At 37.7% G+C, this 20,833-nt stretch overlaps 1 protein-coding gene across 1 annotated transcript in view; it reads right to left on the bottom strand.

Moving 5' to 3' along the window:
• SLC9C1 (solute carrier family 9 member C1) overlaps positions 1-20,833 on the bottom strand; it is a 138,676-nt gene that overhangs the window by 81,481 nt on the left and 36,362 nt on the right. The window contains 2 exon segments of the mRNA XM_017887792.1: positions 318-484; positions 4,729-4,810. Coding sequence (XP_017743281.1) covers positions 318-484; positions 4,729-4,810 — 249 coding nt within the window.

Raw genomic sequence — 20,833 nt, 5'->3', positions numbered from 1 at the left:
AAAAAAAAAAAAAAAAAAAAAAGGATCTGCAATACACAGCTTCCTCTTTTGAATTTAAACATATGTATTTTAAACATAAACATAAAACATATATTTTAAACATATGTATTCAAAGGGGTTATAACTTCTACTTTGCCCCACAGTTACCATGAAATTCCTTAACACCCCCCCTTACTACTTGGTTAAATAGAGTTATCAACACGACTTCTCTGTCAATTACAAACGTTAAAAATTGTGAATTAATATTTATGATCTGATTTATACTTCAGTGTAATCAAATCTGCATTAAAGCAATAAAAAAGATATTACTTGCTTACCATGTATGGGTTTTCAAGTATAATTGCTTTCTCAATCATGTTCCAATCAGCATTAGCAAGATCTTTGTCAAATTTAAGGACAGAGGCTACAGACTTGGTTAGCTCTTGAAAGTGTTGAAATGTGCAACAAACTGATTTACATTTTGTTGATGTGGCATCACGAAGACCTTTGGTACAAACACACATTTGATAAATAGTAGAAACACCACCATTTTGATATGGGTTAGAAAGCTTCCTTTTAACTTACTGTCACTAATCTTTAAGTAAAATTTCAACATACATTGTTTAATAATGGGAACACTAAAGAGTTAAAAATTTTCTGCTTTCATATTTCTTCTCGCAAAAGGTGAGGCATGTAATAGTAATAGCTAATGTTTATTGAGTGCTTACTATATTCTGCAAAAGCATATTTCAGCACTTTGCATGCATTAAGTTTTTGGTTATCTGGCTACCTTTTGAGGTGAGTCCTTTTTCCCAGTTTGATACATGAGGAAACAAAGAAACAGAGGTATAATGGTTAGTTTCATGTGTCAACTTGATTGGGCCACAGGGTACCCATATATTCAGCTAAACATTCTGGGTGTGTCTGTGAGAGTGTTTTTGGATGAGGGTGACAGTTAAATTGGTAGACTGAGTAAAGTACATTGCCTTTCCCAATGTGGGTGTACCTCATCCAATCTGTTGGAGGCCTCAATAAAACAGAAGTCTGAACAAGAGAGAATTTGTTGTCTCTGCCTAATGGGCTTTGAGAAGGCACTTCAGTCTTCTCCTACCTTCAGACTTTAGCTGGAACTTGTACCATTGGCTCTTTTGGTTCTCAGGCCTTTGGAATGCATACTTTGGGACTTAGCTTCCATAACTGCATGAGCCATTTAAGCACATATGATAAATTATCTGCATTATCTTTTAAGACTCCAATCTCTCAAACTATCTTTTTGTTCTAGAATACATCCAGTTTCTAGCTTCCTAAGAAATTTAGCACCTGTTGTGTTTTCTGAAGATCATTATGTTAAGTGAAATAAGCCACACACAGAAAGACAAACATCACATATTCTCACTTATTTGTGGGATCTAAAAATAAACTCATGGACATGGAGGGTAGAATGATGGTTAACAGAGGCTGGGAAAGGTGGTGGGGAATGGGGGCAGGTGGGGATGGTTAATGGGCACAAAAATATAGAAAGAATAAATAAGACTTACTATTTGACAACACAATAAGGTGACTATAGTCAATAATACTTTTACATTTTAAGAATAATTTAAAGAGTTACATTTTAAATTTTAAGAATAATTTAAAGAGCAATTGAATTGTTTGTAATTCAAAGGATAAATGCCTGAGGGGATGGATATCCTATTCCCTGTGATGTGCTTATTTCACATTGCATGCCTGTACCAAAACATCTCAGGTACCCCACAAACATATACACCTAGTATGTACCCACAAACATTTTAAAAATAAAAAAGAAGAAAATCGGCCGGGCGCGGTGGCTCACGCCTGTAATCCCAGCACTTTGGGAGGCCGAGGCGGGAGGATCACGAGGTCAGGAGATCGAGACCATCCTGGCTAACACGGTGAAACCCCGTCTCTACTAAAATACAAAAAATTAGCCGGGCGAGGTGGCAGGCGCCTGTAGTCCCAGCTTCTCTGGAGGCTGAGGCAGGAGAATGGCGTGAACCCGGGAGGCGGAGCTTGCAATGAACCGAGATCGCGCCACCACACTCCAGCCTGGGCGACAGAGCGAGATTTTGTCTCAAAAAAAAAAAAAAAAAGAAGAAGAAGAAAATCTCCACAACAAAGAGAAATATCTAAGAATACGGCTAACCCAGGAGGTGTAAGATCTCTACAAGGAGATCTATAAAACACTGCAGAAGTAATCAGAGATGACACAAATAAATGGAAAAACATTCCATGCTCATGGATTGAAAAAATCAATATCATTTAAATGGCCACATTATTCAAAGCAGTGTACAGATTCAACACACTTTCTATTGAACTACTAATGTCATTTTTCACAGGATTAGAGAAAAACAGTTCTAAAATTTGGAACCAAAAGAGAGCCCAAATAGCCAATACAATCCTAAGCAAACAGAACAAAGCCAGAAGCATCACACTACCTGACTTGAAACTATACTACTGGTCTACAGTAACCAAAACAGCATGGTGTTGGTACAAAACAAATACCTAGTTCAATGAGACAGAATAGAGAACCCAGAAGTAAAGTTGCATGCTTACGGCCATCTGATGTTTGACAAAGCTGACAAAACAGACAATGGGGGATGGATTCCCTATTCAATAAATGGTGCTGCAATAACTGGCTAGCTGTGTGCAGAACAATGAAACTAGACCCCTACCTTTCCCTATATACAAAAATTAACTCAACATGGATTAAATATTTAAATGTAAGACCTCAAAGCCCTAGAAGAAAACCTAGGAAATAACTTTTTCCACATCAGCCTTGAGAAATAATTTTTGGCTAAGTCCCCAAAACAATTGTAACGAAACAAAAATTGACAAGCGAGACCTAATTAAACTAGAGAGTTTCTGCAAAGCAAAAGAAACTATTAATAGAGTAAACAGACAACCTACAAAATGGGAGAATATATTAGCAACCTATACATCTAACAAAGATCTTATATCCAGAATCTATAAGGAACTTAAAGCGACAGGCAAAAACCAATAACCCCATTTAAAAATTGGCAAAGGTTAAGTGTCCATCAACAGATGAATGGATAAAGAAAATATTATACATATACATAATGGCATACCATTAAGCTATTAAAAAAAATGAGATCCTGTCATTTGCAATAGCATCAATGGAACTGGAGGTCATGTTAAGTGAAATAAGCCAGGCACAGAAAGAAAAACTTTGCATGTTCTCACTTATTTGTGGGAACTAAAAATTAAAACAATTGAACTTACAGAGATAGAGAGTAGAATGATGGTTAACCAGAGCCTGTGAAGAGTAGTGGGGAGCTAAGGGGAAATTTGGATGATTAATGTGTTCAAAAAATAGAAAGAATGAAAAACATCTGTCATTTGATAGCACGATAGGGTGACTATAGTCAAGAATAATTAATTGTGCATTTAAAAATAACAAAAGAGTATAACTGAATTGTTTGTAACACGAAGGATAAACACTTGAGGTGATGTATACTCCATTTACCTTGATTATTACACATTTTATACCTGTATCAAAATATCTCATGCACCTCATAAATATATACAACTACTATGTATCCACAAAAATTAAAACTAAAAAAAATCTTAATGGGTAAAGAAGATGAATAGACACTTCTCAAAAGAAGGCATACAAGTGGCCAACAAACACGTGAAAAAAATGCTCATCATCACTGATCATCAAGGAAACGCAAATCAAAACACAGTAAGATACCATCTCACACCAGTCAGAATGTTATTATTAAAAAGTCAAAAAAATAACAGATGCTGGCAAAGCTGTGGGGAAAAGGGAACACTTATATACTCTTGGTGAGAAAGGAGAATGTAAATTAGTTCAGTCATTGTGGAAAGCAGTTTGGAGATTTCTCAAATAGCTATAAACAGAACTACCATTCAAGCTAGCCACCCCAAGATAGCCAAAGGAAAATAAATCATTCTACAAAAAAGACCCATTCACTTGTATGTTCATCACAGCACTATTCACAACGGCAAAGAGATGGAATCAACCTAGGTGTCCATCGTTGGTGGAATGGATAAAGAAAATGTGGTACAGGTACACCACTGAATACTACACAGCCATAAAAAAGAACAAGATTATGCCCTTTGCCGCAACACGGATAAAGCCAGAGGCCACTATCCTAAGTGAATTAATGCAGGAGCAGAAAATCCAATACCTTTTGTGGGAACTAAACATTGGGTACACATGAACATAGAGATGGGAACCGTGGACACCAGGGAGTACTAGAGTGGGGAAAGAGAAACGGAATGTGAGTTGAAAAGCTACCATTTGGGTACTGTGGTCACTGCCTTGGTGATGAGATCTGTACCTCAAACCTCAGCATCATACAATATACCCATGTACCCATGTAACAAACCTGCATATGTAAAATAAAATTTGAAAAAAATTAGGCACCACTGACTCATATTTATATAATTTATATATATATATATATTTTTGAGACAGGGTCTTGCTGTCTTGCCCAGGGTGGAGTGCAGTGGTGTGATCTTGGCTCACGGCAGCATTAGCCTCCTGGGTTCCAGCAATCTTCCCCTATCAACCTTCCGAATAGCTAGGACTATAGGTGTACACCACCACACCGGGCTAATTTTCAAACTTTTTGTAGAGATGGGAGTCTCACTATGCTGCCTATGTATTCTTTCTTTATTATTATCACTTTTTGACCATATTTAGAATGTTTTCTCTCCACAGGAATAGTAATTGTTAGGGCTTACCTAGTATAGTAACTGCCTTTGGCAAAACAAATCTATTGACAACGAGGGTTATTAGGCATACTAACACTCCATGAAATAATATCTAGAATTGAAGAAAATACAAAGTAAGTATTCATTACAATTTCATATAATATAGCCTGTATTTAACAATATAAATTAAGCTAGGTTGTACTGTGTTAATAGATGCTCATGGCAGGGGAGGAATTAATCTAAGACATGATGAAAGCACTCTGGGTATTCTCCATCTTCCTGCACATAATTCATCCATGCTTTGTTACCAAACCAAAATTAAGACATGAGTTTCGACAAGTAAATCAACACTTATACAGACGTTGGGAAGGAATATTTATCTTTGACTTCCACTGTTGCACTTCCTGGTAGCTGATAATACACTTATACTTATCAGTCCTTATCCACTATGCACACCTGGCTGTGCATAGCCACACCGTTCTCTGTTCAACATTACCAGCATATCTGCATCAAAAACTTCTCCTCACCTGGGAAAGGAGAACAACTCAAGGCCCTTGATATGTGTTCTCCATCTCACACTTTGCCTCATTGGTACCCTTTCATTGTCAGGAAGAAGGAGCAATAAACATCTTTGGTGCCACTTGATATCTTTATCTTCTTGTATCCCAAGTCAGTCTTGATAGACAAGTGAACTAACACTTTTCAGTCTGAGGCTACACATTTTTGGGGATTTATAGAATTCTAACTTCCAGAATTTATGTTTAACCCTAGCTACTCTTCTGTTCTATATCCACAGATGGAATTAGGGATAGAGCATGAAACCACACTAGAGGCTTCCAAAGTTGAACATTAGAATCATAAGAGAAACTTAAAAATATTGGTGCCTAGGAGATCCCCAGTGAATAGTCTGATCTAATTCTTCAAGGGTGCAGCCCAAGCATTGGTAATAAGGAAATCTGAGGTATAATGTACATACATTGAAATGTACTCAAGTACCATTTTGTCAATTTTGACAGTGTATATCTACTCACGTAACTCTCAGTCCTGTCAAGACGCAAAATATTCTCACATCCCCAACATTTCTCTAATGCTCCTTCCTAATCAGTCCTTCACCAATGAGAGGCAGCAAGTATTTTGATTTCTACTTCTGTAGATAAGAATTGCCAATTCCAAAATCTTCATATAAATTAAATAGCATATGATGTGTCTCATTGTGATTTTAATTTGCATTTCCTTAGAGTAATAATATTGAATATTTTTAACATGCATATTGGTACACATCTTTCTTTTGAAGAAGTATCTGTTCAAATATTTTGTACATTTTTTAAAAATTGGGTTACCATTGTATTTTCTTCAAAAAATTTTAGAGTTTTTAATTTTATATTTAAGTCTATGGTCCATCTCAAATCACTTTTAGGTATGGTGTGAGGTGAAAATAGAGTTTTTCTTTTCTTTTTTTCTAAGTGAATACAGTAGTTCATCATCATTTATTGAAAAAAATATTTTTTCTCTCATTGAACTGTTTCAGAATCTGTCAAAAACCAATTCACCATATAAATGTGAGTCTTTTTTGAATTCTTTATTATACTTCATTCATCTATTTTTTTATTCTTATGCCAGGATGCTACTGATTTAACTACTGTATTTTTACAGTAAGTCCTGATATCAGATAGTATAAGTCCTTAAATTTGGTTCTTCCTTTTCAATATTATTAGGGCTATTCTCAGTCTTCTGTACTTCTATATGGAATTCAGATTTTGTGTATCTATTTCTAAAATCTTCTGGGATTGGAATTGCATCAAGTATAGTGACATCTTAATAATTCCAAGTCTTCAAATCCATGATTGGAACATATATTTTATGTAGGTTTTTTTGAATTTCTGTCAACAATGCCATGTTGTTTTCAGTGCACAAATCTTGCATATTTTGGAAAGAAGCCTTTAAGTTGGCTCTCAAAGGTATCTATCTCTTGATACTTAGTCCCTTTTGTGTGTGTGTGTGTGATTCGGGTGTTCATTTATTAAATACAAGTTTTGAACAAACTCTGCCAGGCAAGTTTGACAAGAAGCAACCTTCCTGAAATGTTTCAAAATATGGTCATGTTGATCATGTTTTATTTCAAGCAACCTTTTTGTTCTTCATTTTCTGTTTCTAGGTTTATTTCCTGGTGAGCAATTAGAGCATGTGCATTATTTCCTCACATGACATCAATAGTGCAGCATCAGCCTCTGGCTTGTAAAGGCACCCAGTAGACTAATGCTCTGTGCAATGGCTGCTTAGCAACCAGCATCAAGTAAAGTAATGAAGCTTTTGTAGAGTGTGATACCAAATAGCAACTGGCACCTTCACCTGCACCACTAAAAAACCTTTAAATTTTCCTTCAGTTTTCAGATATCCATTAAAAACTGTATTAAAAAACAAAACCCAGATTGCTTGATAAAACGTACTTAAACAATTTTCCAAGTTTAGTATTAGCCTCTCGGTAAGTTATGAGCAATACCAGAACTGAATAAAGACTCTTCATTTTCCTATCATACTCCAGTGAAGTCAATAAACAAAACTAGGTATGTTAGAAAGTCTGCCCTACTAGATTTAGAGCTGCTTCTAAGTTCCAGACAAAACACCTTTTTAAGCTCCCAAGTGTATATGCACACAGTGTTGTACCAAGATGATAACTTTTTAAAATCTAATTTTTTGGATGTTCTTAAATTACTTCACAGAAAGTAAAAGGCACAGAGGACACTTGGTTTCCTCACCAGTAGTGGCCTTAAGCTACACACTTGCTTGTGCGAAGGAGTTTAAAGATATTCAGCAGCATTAATGATGCACAGCCATTCATAGAAAGTTTCGGGAAAAGAGTTTAAAAAAAAAAAAAAAAAAGAAAAAAGAAGAAGAAGAAGACAGAAGGAAAAAAGCTTGCAGAAAAGCTTTACATCTGAAGTTTAAATACAGACGGAATACAGACAGAGACTAGAGCCGCAGTCGAGGTTCATTAGACTAGGAGCTGCGGGGGAGATAGCTGCGTGTGGCTGAGGTTCATCCCCATTATTCCTCCAGTTTTTCTCCTGAAAAACTCCTGGTTTGTGTCCTCTCTTGTTTTTAATTGAAAACATCCTGTTAGATAGTTTGGGGGATAAATGCAAATAGGCGAAGCGTTATTTTATACAGAGTTCATTCTCAGAGACGGAAAAGGGAGAATAATAAACACTGCACTGAATGAAGCTAATTTTAGAAAGTAAGCAAATCCTGTCAATGCATGCTTTAGAGGCCCAGGGAGCACACTGAATGAATCTTACATTCTGGCATTTGTAAAAGTGTCCTCAACTTCCTTTTTCATTTATAAGCACAGCAACAGGCAACATCTATTTTATATCTGGGGTGGGAAGCCCTCTTAGATTTGAGGCTTTCCAGCTGACACCATCAAAAAAACATCAAGGACTGCTTATAGCGACTTGTGTTGAAACATAAAACTACTATTTTATTTGATCTTTCAACCATAGTTAATAATGTGTTCCAAATGAAGCAGTGACACCCATTTCTCAATCCTATCACTTTTCTTGTCACTTATGACATCTCTGGGCTTAGAAAGATGGTGATATAAAGACAATCCATAGGGGAGTGTCCCTACCCAGCATTTTAAGCTGCACAAGTGAGTAGTGAACTCAAGCTCAACTTATGAAAGTGGCGTCCATCCACCTACTAACTACACCGGGCTACGTGTTTATTTAAAATGTCTTGTGGACAAGGTTGTGCTCAAATTTCTACTTTGTTAATTGAATACCTAACTCTGTGATAGAAGCAGCTTTTAGAAGTCAGGTCACAAGCCCAAATATTAACCATATACATTTTATAATCTCAGAATTTTGTCAAGAATGAATATGTTAGCAAACATGGCCACATACTGCATACATCTCACTCTGGAAGAGAAAATGTAAAGTGGTACTCAGTTTACACTGAGTGTGTGTGTGTGTGTATTTCACACACTGAAATATACTGAAATATACTGCTGATATTAAGATACTTAGTCATCTTAAATATGGACTAGACTTATTGACTCACTTCTAATAAATAGAATATGAAGAAGTAATGGGAAGTGACTTTCAAAATTAGGTTAAAGAAAGACTGTGGCTTCTGTCTTGAGGGTTTGCTCTCTCTAGCTCTCTTGCTTAGTCATTCTGAGAGAAGCCAGCTACCATATTGCTAGCTGACCCATGGAGAGGTCCAAATGACAAGGAGGCTTCTGGCCAAGAGTCAACAAGAAACTAAAGCCCTTAGTTCACTGCCTGCAAACAACTGAATCTTGTCAACAAAACCACACAAGTCATCTTAGAAGCAGATTCTGTAGCCCCAGTTGATGGCTGCACCCCCAATTTATGCTTAAATGCAAGTTTATGAAACAATCAGAGAGGCACCCACTTAATTTACACCCAGATTCCTGACTCACAGAAACTGAGATAATAAATGTTTCTTGTTTCAAGCCACTGAATTTTGGGACAATTTTTTACATAGCCATAGATAATGATAACTGATACATACGTATTTCATTATTTTGGTTACTATGTCATGTTTTTGATGCTATTGTTATGTTCTTTATTTCATTTTTCTGTTTGTTGCTAGCATATAAAAATATAATTTAGTTTTGTATACTGAACATGAATTTCATGATTTTGCTAAATTCACTTATTAATTCTACTGGTTATTTAGTATCTACCAATTTGTGTGCCTTTTTTCTCCCTATTGCCTGAGGTAGGACACTGAGCATAATGTTCCATAAAAATGAAGAAAGCAGATATATTTGCCCTTATTTGAAACTTAAGGGAAAGTATTCAGTATTCTACCAGTAAGTGTCACTTATCTTTAAGTTTTAAGTTTTCTTTTAAATAAATCCCTTCTATCAGATTAAAGTAGTTTTCTTCAAACTCTATTTCACAAAAAGTTTTCTATGTATAAAATCATATCTTCTGCACACAGAGATAGTTTTACTTCATCTCTTCTTATTTAGATGCCTTTTATTTCTTTCTCTTGCCTGATTGCTCTGGCTAGGACTCTCAGAACTGTGTTGAATAGGAATGGTGAAAATGGGCATCCTTGTTTTGTTCCAGCTCTCAAGGGGAATGTTTCCAGATTTTGCTGATTTTGTATGATGTTGACTGTGGGGTTGTCACAGAGGGCTCTTCTTATTTTGAGGTATCTTCCTTCAATATTTAGTTTTTTAAGGGTTTTGAACATGAAAGAATGTTGGATTTTATCAAAGGCCTCTTCTGCACCTATTGAAGTAATCACATGGTTTTAGTTTTTAGTTCTGTTTATGTGATGAATCACATTTACTTATTTGTATGTATTGAATCTACCTGACATCCAAAGAATTTTTGGGGGGATTTCGCATCTATATTCTTCAAGGATATTGGCCTGAAGTTATTTTTCTGCTGTGTCTCTGCCAGGTTTTGGTATTAGGATGATGCTGGCCTCATAGTATAAATTAGAGAGGAGTCTATTCTCAATTTTTTGAAATAGTTTTAGTAGAAATGGTACCAGCTCTTTATCTATATAGTACAATTCAGCTATGAATTTGTTTGGGCTTTTTTGGTTGGTAGGTTATTAACTGCAGAATCAAGTTTGGAACTCATTATTGGTCTGTTCAGTGTTTCAATTTATTCCTGGTTTATTCTCAGGAGTTTGTATGTTTCCAATAATTTGTCTATTTCTTGTAGGTTTTCCAGTTTGTGTGCAGAGGTGTTCACAACAGTTTCTGAGGGATTCTTGTATTTCTGTGGGGTTGATGGTAATGTCCTCTAAGTCATTTCTGATTGTGTTTATTTGGATAGTCTCTTTTATTCTTTATTAGTCTAGCTAGCAACCTATCAATCTTGTTTATTGTTTCAAATAAACACCTTCTGTCTTCACTGGTGTTTTCTATGGTTTTTCACAACTCACAAAAGAAGAAAGTAGACATACAGATGGGCAACACACATGTGAAACATGTGAAAATTGCTATCACCAGAGAAGTGCAAATCAAAACCACAATGAGATACCAACTCACACCAGTCAGACTGGCTATTACTAAAAAGTCAAAAAATAACAAGTGCTGGCAAGTTTGCAGAGAAAAAAGAACACTTATATACTGCTGGTGGAAATGTAAATTAGGGCAGCCATAGTGGAAAGCAGTTTGGTGACTTCTCAAAGAACTTAGAACTACCATTTGACCCAGCAATCCCATTATTGGGTATATATCTAAGAGAATATAAATTTTTCTACCATAAAGTCATGTGCATGTGTATGTTCATCACAGCACTATTCACAAGAACACACACATGAAATCAAGCAAAATGCCCATCAATTGTAGACTGGATTTAAAAAATGCGGTACGTATACACCATGGAATACTCTGCAGTCATAAAAAGAACAAGATTGGGAAACTGACCAAGATGGCTGGCTAGAAGCAGCTAGCATGCACCTCTATCATGGAGAGAAATAGAAGGGGTGAGTAAATACAGCACTTTCAGCTGAAACATCCAGGTACACACATTGGGATTCGTCAAGCAAAAACTTGACCCACAGAAAACAAGGAAAATCAAGGCAGGATGACCACCCACCTAGGAGTGACACAGAGTCAGTGGAGCCTCCCCTACCCCAGGAAAGTGATGTGTGAGTGAGTGATTCCAGGCACCCATTCTTCTCCCATGGATCTTTGCAACCCTCAGGTCAGGAGATCCCCTCGTGAACCCACTCCATCAGGGCCTTCAATCTAACATGGAGTCTTAGCAGAGCAGCCATCCAGGCACAGGTGGAGCCCTAGGTGCTTCAGATACTTGGGGTTCCCAGCAAAAGTTGCTGCAACTTCAGCAAAGTTAGAGATTAGACTCCTGTACATACTCTAGGAAAGGAGGTGATCCAGGGGAGATGAGTAGCAATGGTCTACAGGCATCGCTGCCATGGCACCTCCCGGGATAAGACCCACTGCTTGAAACTTCAGTCATCCACCAGTAGCAGCATTACATCTCCCTGAGACCAAGTTCTAAGAGGGAGGTGCGAGCCGCCATCTTTGCTGTTTCACAGCCTTTGTCATTGTTGCCTTTAGTGCAGTTGCCCTATGGAAGAGTAGCCGGCTTGCTTTTCTATGCAGGTCCCTCTCCGGGTGGGTGAGTGAATGAGTGTCCTGCTTGTCCTCTCCGGGTGAGTGAGTGAATGAGTTATTCTGGGTATGCATGCTTCTCCCATGGAACTTTGCAACTCTTGGGTCAGCCCTCTGAATCATCTCCTTTCCTAGAGGTATAAACAGGGGTCTAACTCCCAACTTTGCTCAAATTGTTGCCATTTTTGCTGGGAAGCCCAGGTATCTGAAGTGCCCAGGGCTCCATATGTGCCTGAGTGGCTGCTCTGTGAATATTTCATGTAGCTCTGCATGTCAGACTGCAGCCTGGGCTCCCCAGTCACCCTAGCCAGTATTTTCTAGGTGGCAGTGGTTCCTGGCCTCCATGGGATGGAGGTCCCTGTGGGAGGGATGGGCCACCATCTTTGCTGTTACACAGGCTTAGCCATTGTTGCCTTTGAGCTCCAGGGATTCTGAGGTGACTAGGGAGTGGAAAAGTCCTCCCTGTTCTGGGGAGAACAGTGCAGCAGCTCTATGAATGAACAGCCAGACTGCATTTTCACATGGGTCCCAGGTCCTGGTTCTCTTCACTGGGCAGAATTTCCTGACCACAGTCTATGACCACCCCCACCAGTGTTTTCTGGTCAGCAGCAATTTCCAGCCTCCATGGGATGGGGCTACCTAGAGGGAGAGGTAGGCCACCATCTTTGCTGCTTCTCAACCTAAGCCACTGCGGCCTTTAGGTTTTGGAGAGTCTTCAAACAGACCCCCAGAACAGCACAACTGCTCTATGAAAAAGCAGCCAGAATGCCTTTTTATGCAGGTTCCTGATTCTGATCCTTCTTACTGGGTGGGACACCCTGACTGGGGTCTCCAGCCACCACTGCTGGTGTTTTCTGGCCAGCAGCAATTTCAAAACTCTCTGGGACAGGGCTCTCAGAAGGTGGAGTGGACTGCCATCTTTGCTGTTTAGTAGGCTTAGCCATTGTTGCCTTCAGGCTTTAGAGAGTCAAGGGTGACCAGGGACTGGAATGAACTGCCAGCAAAGCACTGCTGCCCTTGGGAAAAGAGGCCAGACTGCTTTTTTAAGTGGGTCCATGATCCCATTCCTCCTCACTAGGTGGGATCCACCAACTAGAGACTCCAGCCACCTCCTGCTGGTGTGTTCAGGCTGGCAAAATGTCTGTACCTCCCTTGGCTGGAGCTCCAAAAGGGAGAGGGAGGGGCAGGCCACCATTTTTCTGTTTCACAGTCATCACTAGTGATACCTTCAGGTCCTGGAAAATCTGAGCAGACTAGGGACTGGAGATGACTGCCAGTATACCACAGCATCCTTATGAAAAAGTAACTAGACTCTTATGTGGGCCCCTAAGCCCATATCTCCTCACTAAGCTTGGGCCCACAGCACAGACACCCTATTCTGGACAATTGCACTGAATGATTGCTCACCTGCATCTCTCTGGGGTGGAGCTCCCAGCAGACAGGCAAAAGACCTTCATCCACAACCACTGCTAAGGTCCCTTCCACTGTTGCCTCCAAGTTGGGGAAGAAACATAAAACCTGAGGTCACACAAGAGCTGTGGTAGGCAGCCTTGGAGTGCCAGTTTGTAAATAATCTACAGCCAGCACTCAAGTAGGAGAGGAGCCCACATGTTCAGGTCATTGACAGAGAGCATGGCTGCAACTGTGAGGAAATATAGGGGAGCCATGTGATTGAGCAAGAGCCCACCAACTGACCACAATACCTAACCACCACCTACTGGTTCACAGTCCAAAGTTTCAACACCAAAAATACCTCACTAACATATACCCCCTGTGAAACCAAAGACAAGAAGTCATTTACAAATAAAGACTCTGCACAAAGCTTTGGCCCAGTGAAAACATTCAGAAAAGAAGTCTACTGACTGCACTCAATCTGCACCACAGTTAAAGGGACACCCAAACACAGAGATGAGAAAGAACCAATGTAACAACTCTGTCCACTCAAATGGCTAGAGTGTCTTATGTCCTCCAACCGACCACACTGATTCTCCAACATGGGTTCTTAACCAGGGTGAGTTGGCTGAGATAACAGAAATAGAATTCAGAATGTGGATAGTAATGAATATCATCAAGATTCAGAAGAACGGCAAAACCAATCCAAGGAAGCTAAGAATCACAATAAATGATACACAGATCTAATCTGATAGAGCTAAAAAACACACTACAAAAATTCCACAAGGCGATCTCCAGTATTAGCAGCAGAATAAATCAGGATGAGGAACTTGGAACTTGAAGACTTGATCCATGAAATAAGACAGTCAGACAAAAATGAAAAAAAATGAAAAAGGTTAAACAAAACTTCTGAAAAATATGGGATTATGTAAAGAGGTAAAACTACAAAATATTGGCATCCCTGCAAGGAATGAGGAGAAAGCAAACAACTTAAAAGAGATATTTCAGCAAATTGTTCATGAAACTTCTCCAAACTTGCTAGAGAGGCCAACAGTCATATTCAGGAAATACAGAGAACCCTTGCAAGATTCTATGCATGAAGATCATCCCCAAGACACACAATCATCAGATTTTGCAATGTCAAAATGAAGAAAAGAAAATTAAAGGCAACTAGAGAGAAAGGGCAGGTCACCTACAAAAGGAACCCCATCAGGCTAACGGTGGATCTCTCAGTAGAAACCCTACAAGCCAGAAGTGACTGGGGCCTTATATTCAACATTCCTAAACAAGAAATCTTCAACCAATAATTTCATATCCAGCCAAACTAAGCTTCCTAAGTGAACATCAAATAAGATTTTTTTTATTTCAGATAAGCAAATACTGAAGGAGTTGGTTACCGACAGATCTGCCTCAGAAGAGATCTGGAAAGAAGCACTAAATATAGAAAGGAAACATCACTGCCAGCCTACACAAAAACACAAATAAATACACAGACTATTGACATAATAAAGCAACTATACAAACTAACTGACATAATAACCAGTTAACAACACAATAGCATGATCAAATCCACACATATCAATAATAACCTTGGCTGTAAATGGGCTAAATATCCCATTTAAAAGATGGAGAGCAGCAAGCTGGATAAAGAACCAAGAGCCAATGGTGAGCTGTCTTTAAGAGACCCTTCTCATCTGCAGTGACACCCATAAGCTCAAAATAAAATATTTTCCAAGCAAATGGAAAACAAAAAAAAGCAGGAGTTAAACAATCATATTTGCAGACAAAACAGACTTTAAAACAGCAAAGTTTTTAAAAACACAAGGGCATTACACAATGGTAAAGGGTTCAATTCAATAAGAAGACCTAACTATACTAAATATTAATGCACCAAACAGAGGAGCACTGAGATTCATAAAGCAAGTTCTTAGAGACCTACAAAGAGACTTATACTCCCACACAATAATAGTGGGAGACTTCCACACTCCACGGACAGTAGTAAACATATCGTTAAGGCAGAAAATGAACAAAGATATTCAGGATCTGAACTCAGCATTGGACCAAATGGATCTTATGGACCTCTATAGAACTCTCCATCAAAAAACAACAGAATATACATTCTTCTCATCACCACATGGTAAATAGTATAAAATCAACCACACAATCAAACATAAAACAATCCTCAGCAAATGCAACAGAGCAAAATCATACTGTAAACACTTCTAGATCACAGCACAATAAAAACAGAAATTAAGGCTAAAAAATTACTCAGAACCACCCAATTATATGGAAATTAAACAACCTGCTTCTTAATGAGTTTTTGGGTAAATAAAACTCATAATAAATAATAAAATAAAGGCAGAAATCAAGAAGTTCTTCAAAACTAATAGGAACAAAAAGAGAACATACCAGAATTTCTGGGACACAGCTAAGGCAATGTCAAGAGAGAAATTTATATCACTAAATGCCTGCATCAAAAAGAAAGATCTCAAGTTAACAACCTAAAATCACAACCAAAAGAACTAGAGAAGCAAGAGTAAACTAACCCCAAAGCTAGCAGAAGATAAGAAATAAGCAAAATCAGAGCTGAACTGAGAAGATCAAAACACACAAAAAAAATTGTTCAAAAGATCAATGAATCCAGTGGTTCTTTTATTTTGAAAAAATTACTAAGACAGATAAGCTGCTAGCTAGACTAACAAGGAAGAAAAGAGAACATTCAAATAAGCACAATTAGAAATGACAAAGGGTACGCTACCACTGACCCCACAAAAATACAAATAACCATCACAGACTTCTATGAACACCCCTATGCACACAAACTGGAAAACCTAGAAGAGATGGATAAGTTCCTAGACACATGCATCTTTCCAAGCCTCAACCAAGAAGAAAGTGTTTCCCTGAACAGGCCAGTAATGAGTTCCCAAATTGAATCAGTAACAAATAGACCAACCAAAAAAAGTCATGGACCAGACAAATTCACAGCCTAACTCTACCAGATACACAAAGAAGAGTTGGTACCATTTCTACTTAAACTATTCCAAAAAACCAAGGAGGAAAAACTCCCTCCCAAATCATTCTATGAAGCTAGCATCATCCTAATATCAAAACCTGGCAGAGAAACAAAAAAAAGAAAACTTGAGGCCAATAGTCTTGATGAACATTGATGCAAAAATCCTCAACAAAATACTAGTAAACCGAAATCCAGCAGCACATGAAAAAGCTAATCCACCACAATCAAGTAGTCTTGATTGGGATGCAAGGTTCGTTCAATATATGCAAATAAATACATGTGATTGATCAGAACAGAAGTTAAGACAAATTATATGAAGATCTCCATAGATGCAGAAAAGACTTCAATAAAATTCAACAATTCTTCCTGTTAAAAACTGTCAATATACTAGGTATCAAAGGACCATACCTCAAAATAATAAGAGTCCTTTATGACAAACCCACAGCCAGTATCATACTGAGTAGGCGAAGGCTGGATGCATTCTTTTTGAATACTGGCACAAGACAAGGATGCCCTCTCTCACCAGTCCTACTCATTATAGTATTGGAAGTCCTGGACAGATCAATTAGGCAAGAGAAAGAAATACAGTGCATCCAAATAGGAAAAGAAGAAGTCAAATTATCCTTATTGGCAGAAGACATGATTCTGTATCTAGAAAACCTCATAGTTGGCCCAAAGGCTCCATCCATCAACTGGTAAACAGCTTCAGCAAAGTTTCAGGATATAAAATCATCATACAAAATTCATCAGCATTCTTATGCACCACCAACAATCAAGCCAAGAGCCAAATCAGGAATGCAGTCCCATTCATAATTGCTCAAATAATACCTAAGAATATAGCTAACCAGTGTGGTAAAAAATCTCTACAATGAGAATTACAAAATACTGCCCAGTGAAATCAGAGATGACACAAACAAATGGAAAATAATCCATGTTCATGGATAGGAAGAATCAATATAATTAAAATGGCCATACTGCCTCAAAGAATTTACAAATTCAATGCTATTCCTATCAAACTAACAATGACATTCACAGAACTAGAAAAATCTATTTTAAAATTCATATGGAACCAAAAAGAGCTCAAATAGCCAAGGTATACTAAGCAGAAAGAACAAAGTTGGAGGCATCACATTACCCGACTTCAAAATGTCCAACAGGGCTACAGTAATCAAAACTGCATGGGTGCTGGTACAAAAACAGACATGTATACCAACAGAGTAGAAGAGAGGGTCCAGAAATAAAGCTGCACACCTACAACCATCTTATCTTTGACAAGGCTGTCAAAAAGAAGCAATAGGGAAAGGACTCCCTATTCAATAAATGGTTTTGGAATAACTAGCTAGCCATATACAGAAGGTTGAAACTGGACCCCTTCCTTACACCACTTAAAAAAAATCAACTCAAGATAGATTAAAAACTTAAATGTAAGACTCAAAACTATAAAAACTCTGGAAGACAACCTAGGCAATACCATGCTGGACATACTGACAAAGATTTCATGACAAAGATGCCAAAAGCAATCACAACAAGAGCAAAACTTTTTAAAATTGATCTCATTAAACGTTAAGAGCTTCTGCACAGTAAAAGAAACTATCAACAGAGTAAATATAAAACCTACAGAATGGGAGAAAATATTTGCCAACTATGCATCTGACAAAAGTCTAATATGCAGCATTTATAAAGAACTTAAACAAATTTATAAGAAAACAAACAACCTCATTAAAAGTGGGTAAAGGACATGAGCAGACACTTTTCAAAAGAAGACATACATGAAACTAACAAGCATACTTTAAAAAACTCAGTATCATTGATCATTAGACTCAAGCAAATCAAAACCATAATGAGATACCATCTCACACCAGTCAGAATAGCTCTTATTAAAAAGGGAAGAAATAACAAATGCTGGCAAGATTGCAGAGAAAACTGAACACTTATACAGTTAGTGGGAGTATAAGTTAGTACAATCGTTGTGGAAAGCAGTGTGGCAATTCTTCAAAGAGCTAAAATCAGAATTACCATTTGACCCAGCAATCCCATTCCTGTGTATATACCCAAAGGAATATAAATTGTTCTACCATAAAGACACATGTATGCCTATGCTCATTGCAGCATTGTTCACAAATAGCAAAGATATGGAATTAACCTAAATGCCCACCATGGCAGATTGGATAAAGAAAATGTACATATATACCACAGAATATATATTAGTCCATTCTCACATTGCTATCAAGAACTACCTGAGATTGGGTGTTTTTTGTTTGTTTGTTTGGGTTTTTTGTTTTGTTTTGTTTTTGTTTTTGAGATGGAGTCTCACTCTGTCGCCCAGACTGGAGTGCAACAGTGCAATCTCGGCTCACTGCAACCTCCGCCTTCAGGGTTCAAGAGATTCTCATGTATCAGCCTCCTGTGTATCTGGGATTACAGGTGGGCACCACCACACAGGCTAATTTTTGAATTTTTAGTAGAGACAGGGTTTCACCATGTTGGCCGGGCTGGTCTCAAACTCCTAACCTCAAGTGATCCACCCACTTCAGCCTCCTGAAGTGCTGAGATTACAGTCATGAGCCACCACACCCGGCCAGACTGGGTAATTTATAAAGAAGAAAAGTTTAATTGGTTCATGGTTCTGCAGGGTATACAGGAAGCATGGCTGGGGAGGACTCAGGAAACTTACAATCATGGCAGAAAGCAAAGGGGAAAAGCAGCAAAATCTTCACATGGCAGAGCAGGAGAGAGAGAGAGTGAAAAGGGAAGTGCTACACATTTTTAAACAACCAGATCTCATGAGAACTCGCTCACTACCATGACAACAGTAAGGGGGAAATCCTTCCCCATGATCCAGTCACCAGGTTCCTCCCCTAACATTGGGAATTACAATTCAACATGAGATTTGGGTGGGGACACAGAACCAAACTACATCAGAATATTATGCAGCCACATCAAAGAATGAGATCATGTCCTTTGTAGGAGCATGAACAAAGCTGGAGGCCATTATCTTTAGTAAACTAACGCAGGAACAGAAAACTAAATACTGGGTGTTCTTATAAGTGGGAGCTAAATGATGAGAATATATGGACACAAAGAAGGGAACAACAGATAGTGGAGACTACTTGAAGGCGGAGGATGGAAGAAGGGAAAGGATCAGAAAAAATAACTATTGGGTACTAGGCTTAGTACCTGGGTGATGAAATATTCTGTACAACAAACCCCTGTGACATGAGTTTACCTATGTAGCAAATCTGCACATGTTCCCTTGAACCTAAAATAAAAGGTTTTCTAAAACACAAAACAAACAAAACAACAACAACAAAACAAAACACAAAAGCAAAAAACAAAAACCAAGACCATGTCCTTGTGTCCTCTGCAGCAACACGGATGGAGGTGGAGGTCATTATCCTAAGTGAACTAACACAAGAACAGAAAGCCAAATACCATATATCACACTTATAAGTGGGAGCTAAACATTGAGTACATATGGACACAAGGAAGAAAACAACAGACACTGGGCTTACTTGAGAGTGGAGGTTGGGAGGAGGTTGAGAATGGAAAAAATATCTATCAGGTACTATGTTTATTTCCTGGGTGAAATAATCTGTACACCAAACTTCCATGACACGCAATTTACCCATATAACAAACCAGAACATGTACCCCTGAACCTAAAATAAAAGTTTTAAAAAAAGAAAAAGTAGACACTTTCACATTGTTCCAAATCTTAAAGGGAAAAGTCTTTCACTATTAATTATGTTGTTCCTATAGACTCTTTACAGATGTTCTCTATCAACATTAGAAAATTCCCTTCTATTCTTATGTTTTGAAGTTTTTATCGTGAATGAATTTTACATTTTGTAAAATGCTTTTTCTGCATCAATTGATATAATTTCCATAAATATCATTTGGATCCTATTGGTCGATGATGATTTCAATTCTTTCATATCTTTGCTGATTTTCTGTCTAGTTGTTCTATAATTTGTTGAGTCATATACAGAAGTATTAAAATGTCCAATTATAATTTATCTATTTCTCCCTTTAGGTTTATCAGTTTTTGCTTCATACACTTTCTCACTCTTGTAGAACATATTAACTTAGAACTTATTTTTTTTTCTTCTGCACAGTCCAATCTGCCATTAAGCTGATAACAAAAATTTTTAGTTTGGATATTTCCTATTTCTAGAATTTTTCTTTAGATTTTTTTATAGTTTCAATTTCTTCACTGAAATACCCCATATCTTCATTTCTTATATCCATTTTTTCTTTAGATTCTTGAGTATATTTTTAAAAGTTTTGCTAGTTCCAACATCTGTGTCATCTTTGGGTGGCTGTTTCTATTGAACAATTTTTTCTCTTAGTAATAGACCACATTTTCCTGCTTCTTCATATGCACAGTAATATTTGATTTTAGGCTATGTATTATGGATGTTACATTGTTGAGAGTCTTGATTACACTGTCTTCCTGTAAAGAGTTTCGTTTTGTGTCAGGCAGTTAATTTACTGGCAGATCACATTATCCTTCTAAGGTATGATTCTAGTGTTTCTTCAAATAGGTCTAAAATACACATTTCTTTAAGGCATAATTCTTTTTTCTTTTTTTTTTTTTTT

The sequence above is a fragment of the Rhinopithecus bieti genome, unplaced genomic scaffold (assembly GCF_001698545.2).
Source record: "Rhinopithecus bieti isolate Rb0 unplaced genomic scaffold, ASM169854v2 scaffold_17936, whole genome shotgun sequence".
Classification (NCBI taxonomy): Eukaryota; Metazoa; Chordata; class Mammalia; order Primates; family Cercopithecidae; genus Rhinopithecus; species Rhinopithecus bieti.
The sequence above is the reverse complement of the archived record's forward strand: the minus strand, read 5'-3'. Positions and strand labels throughout refer to the sequence as shown.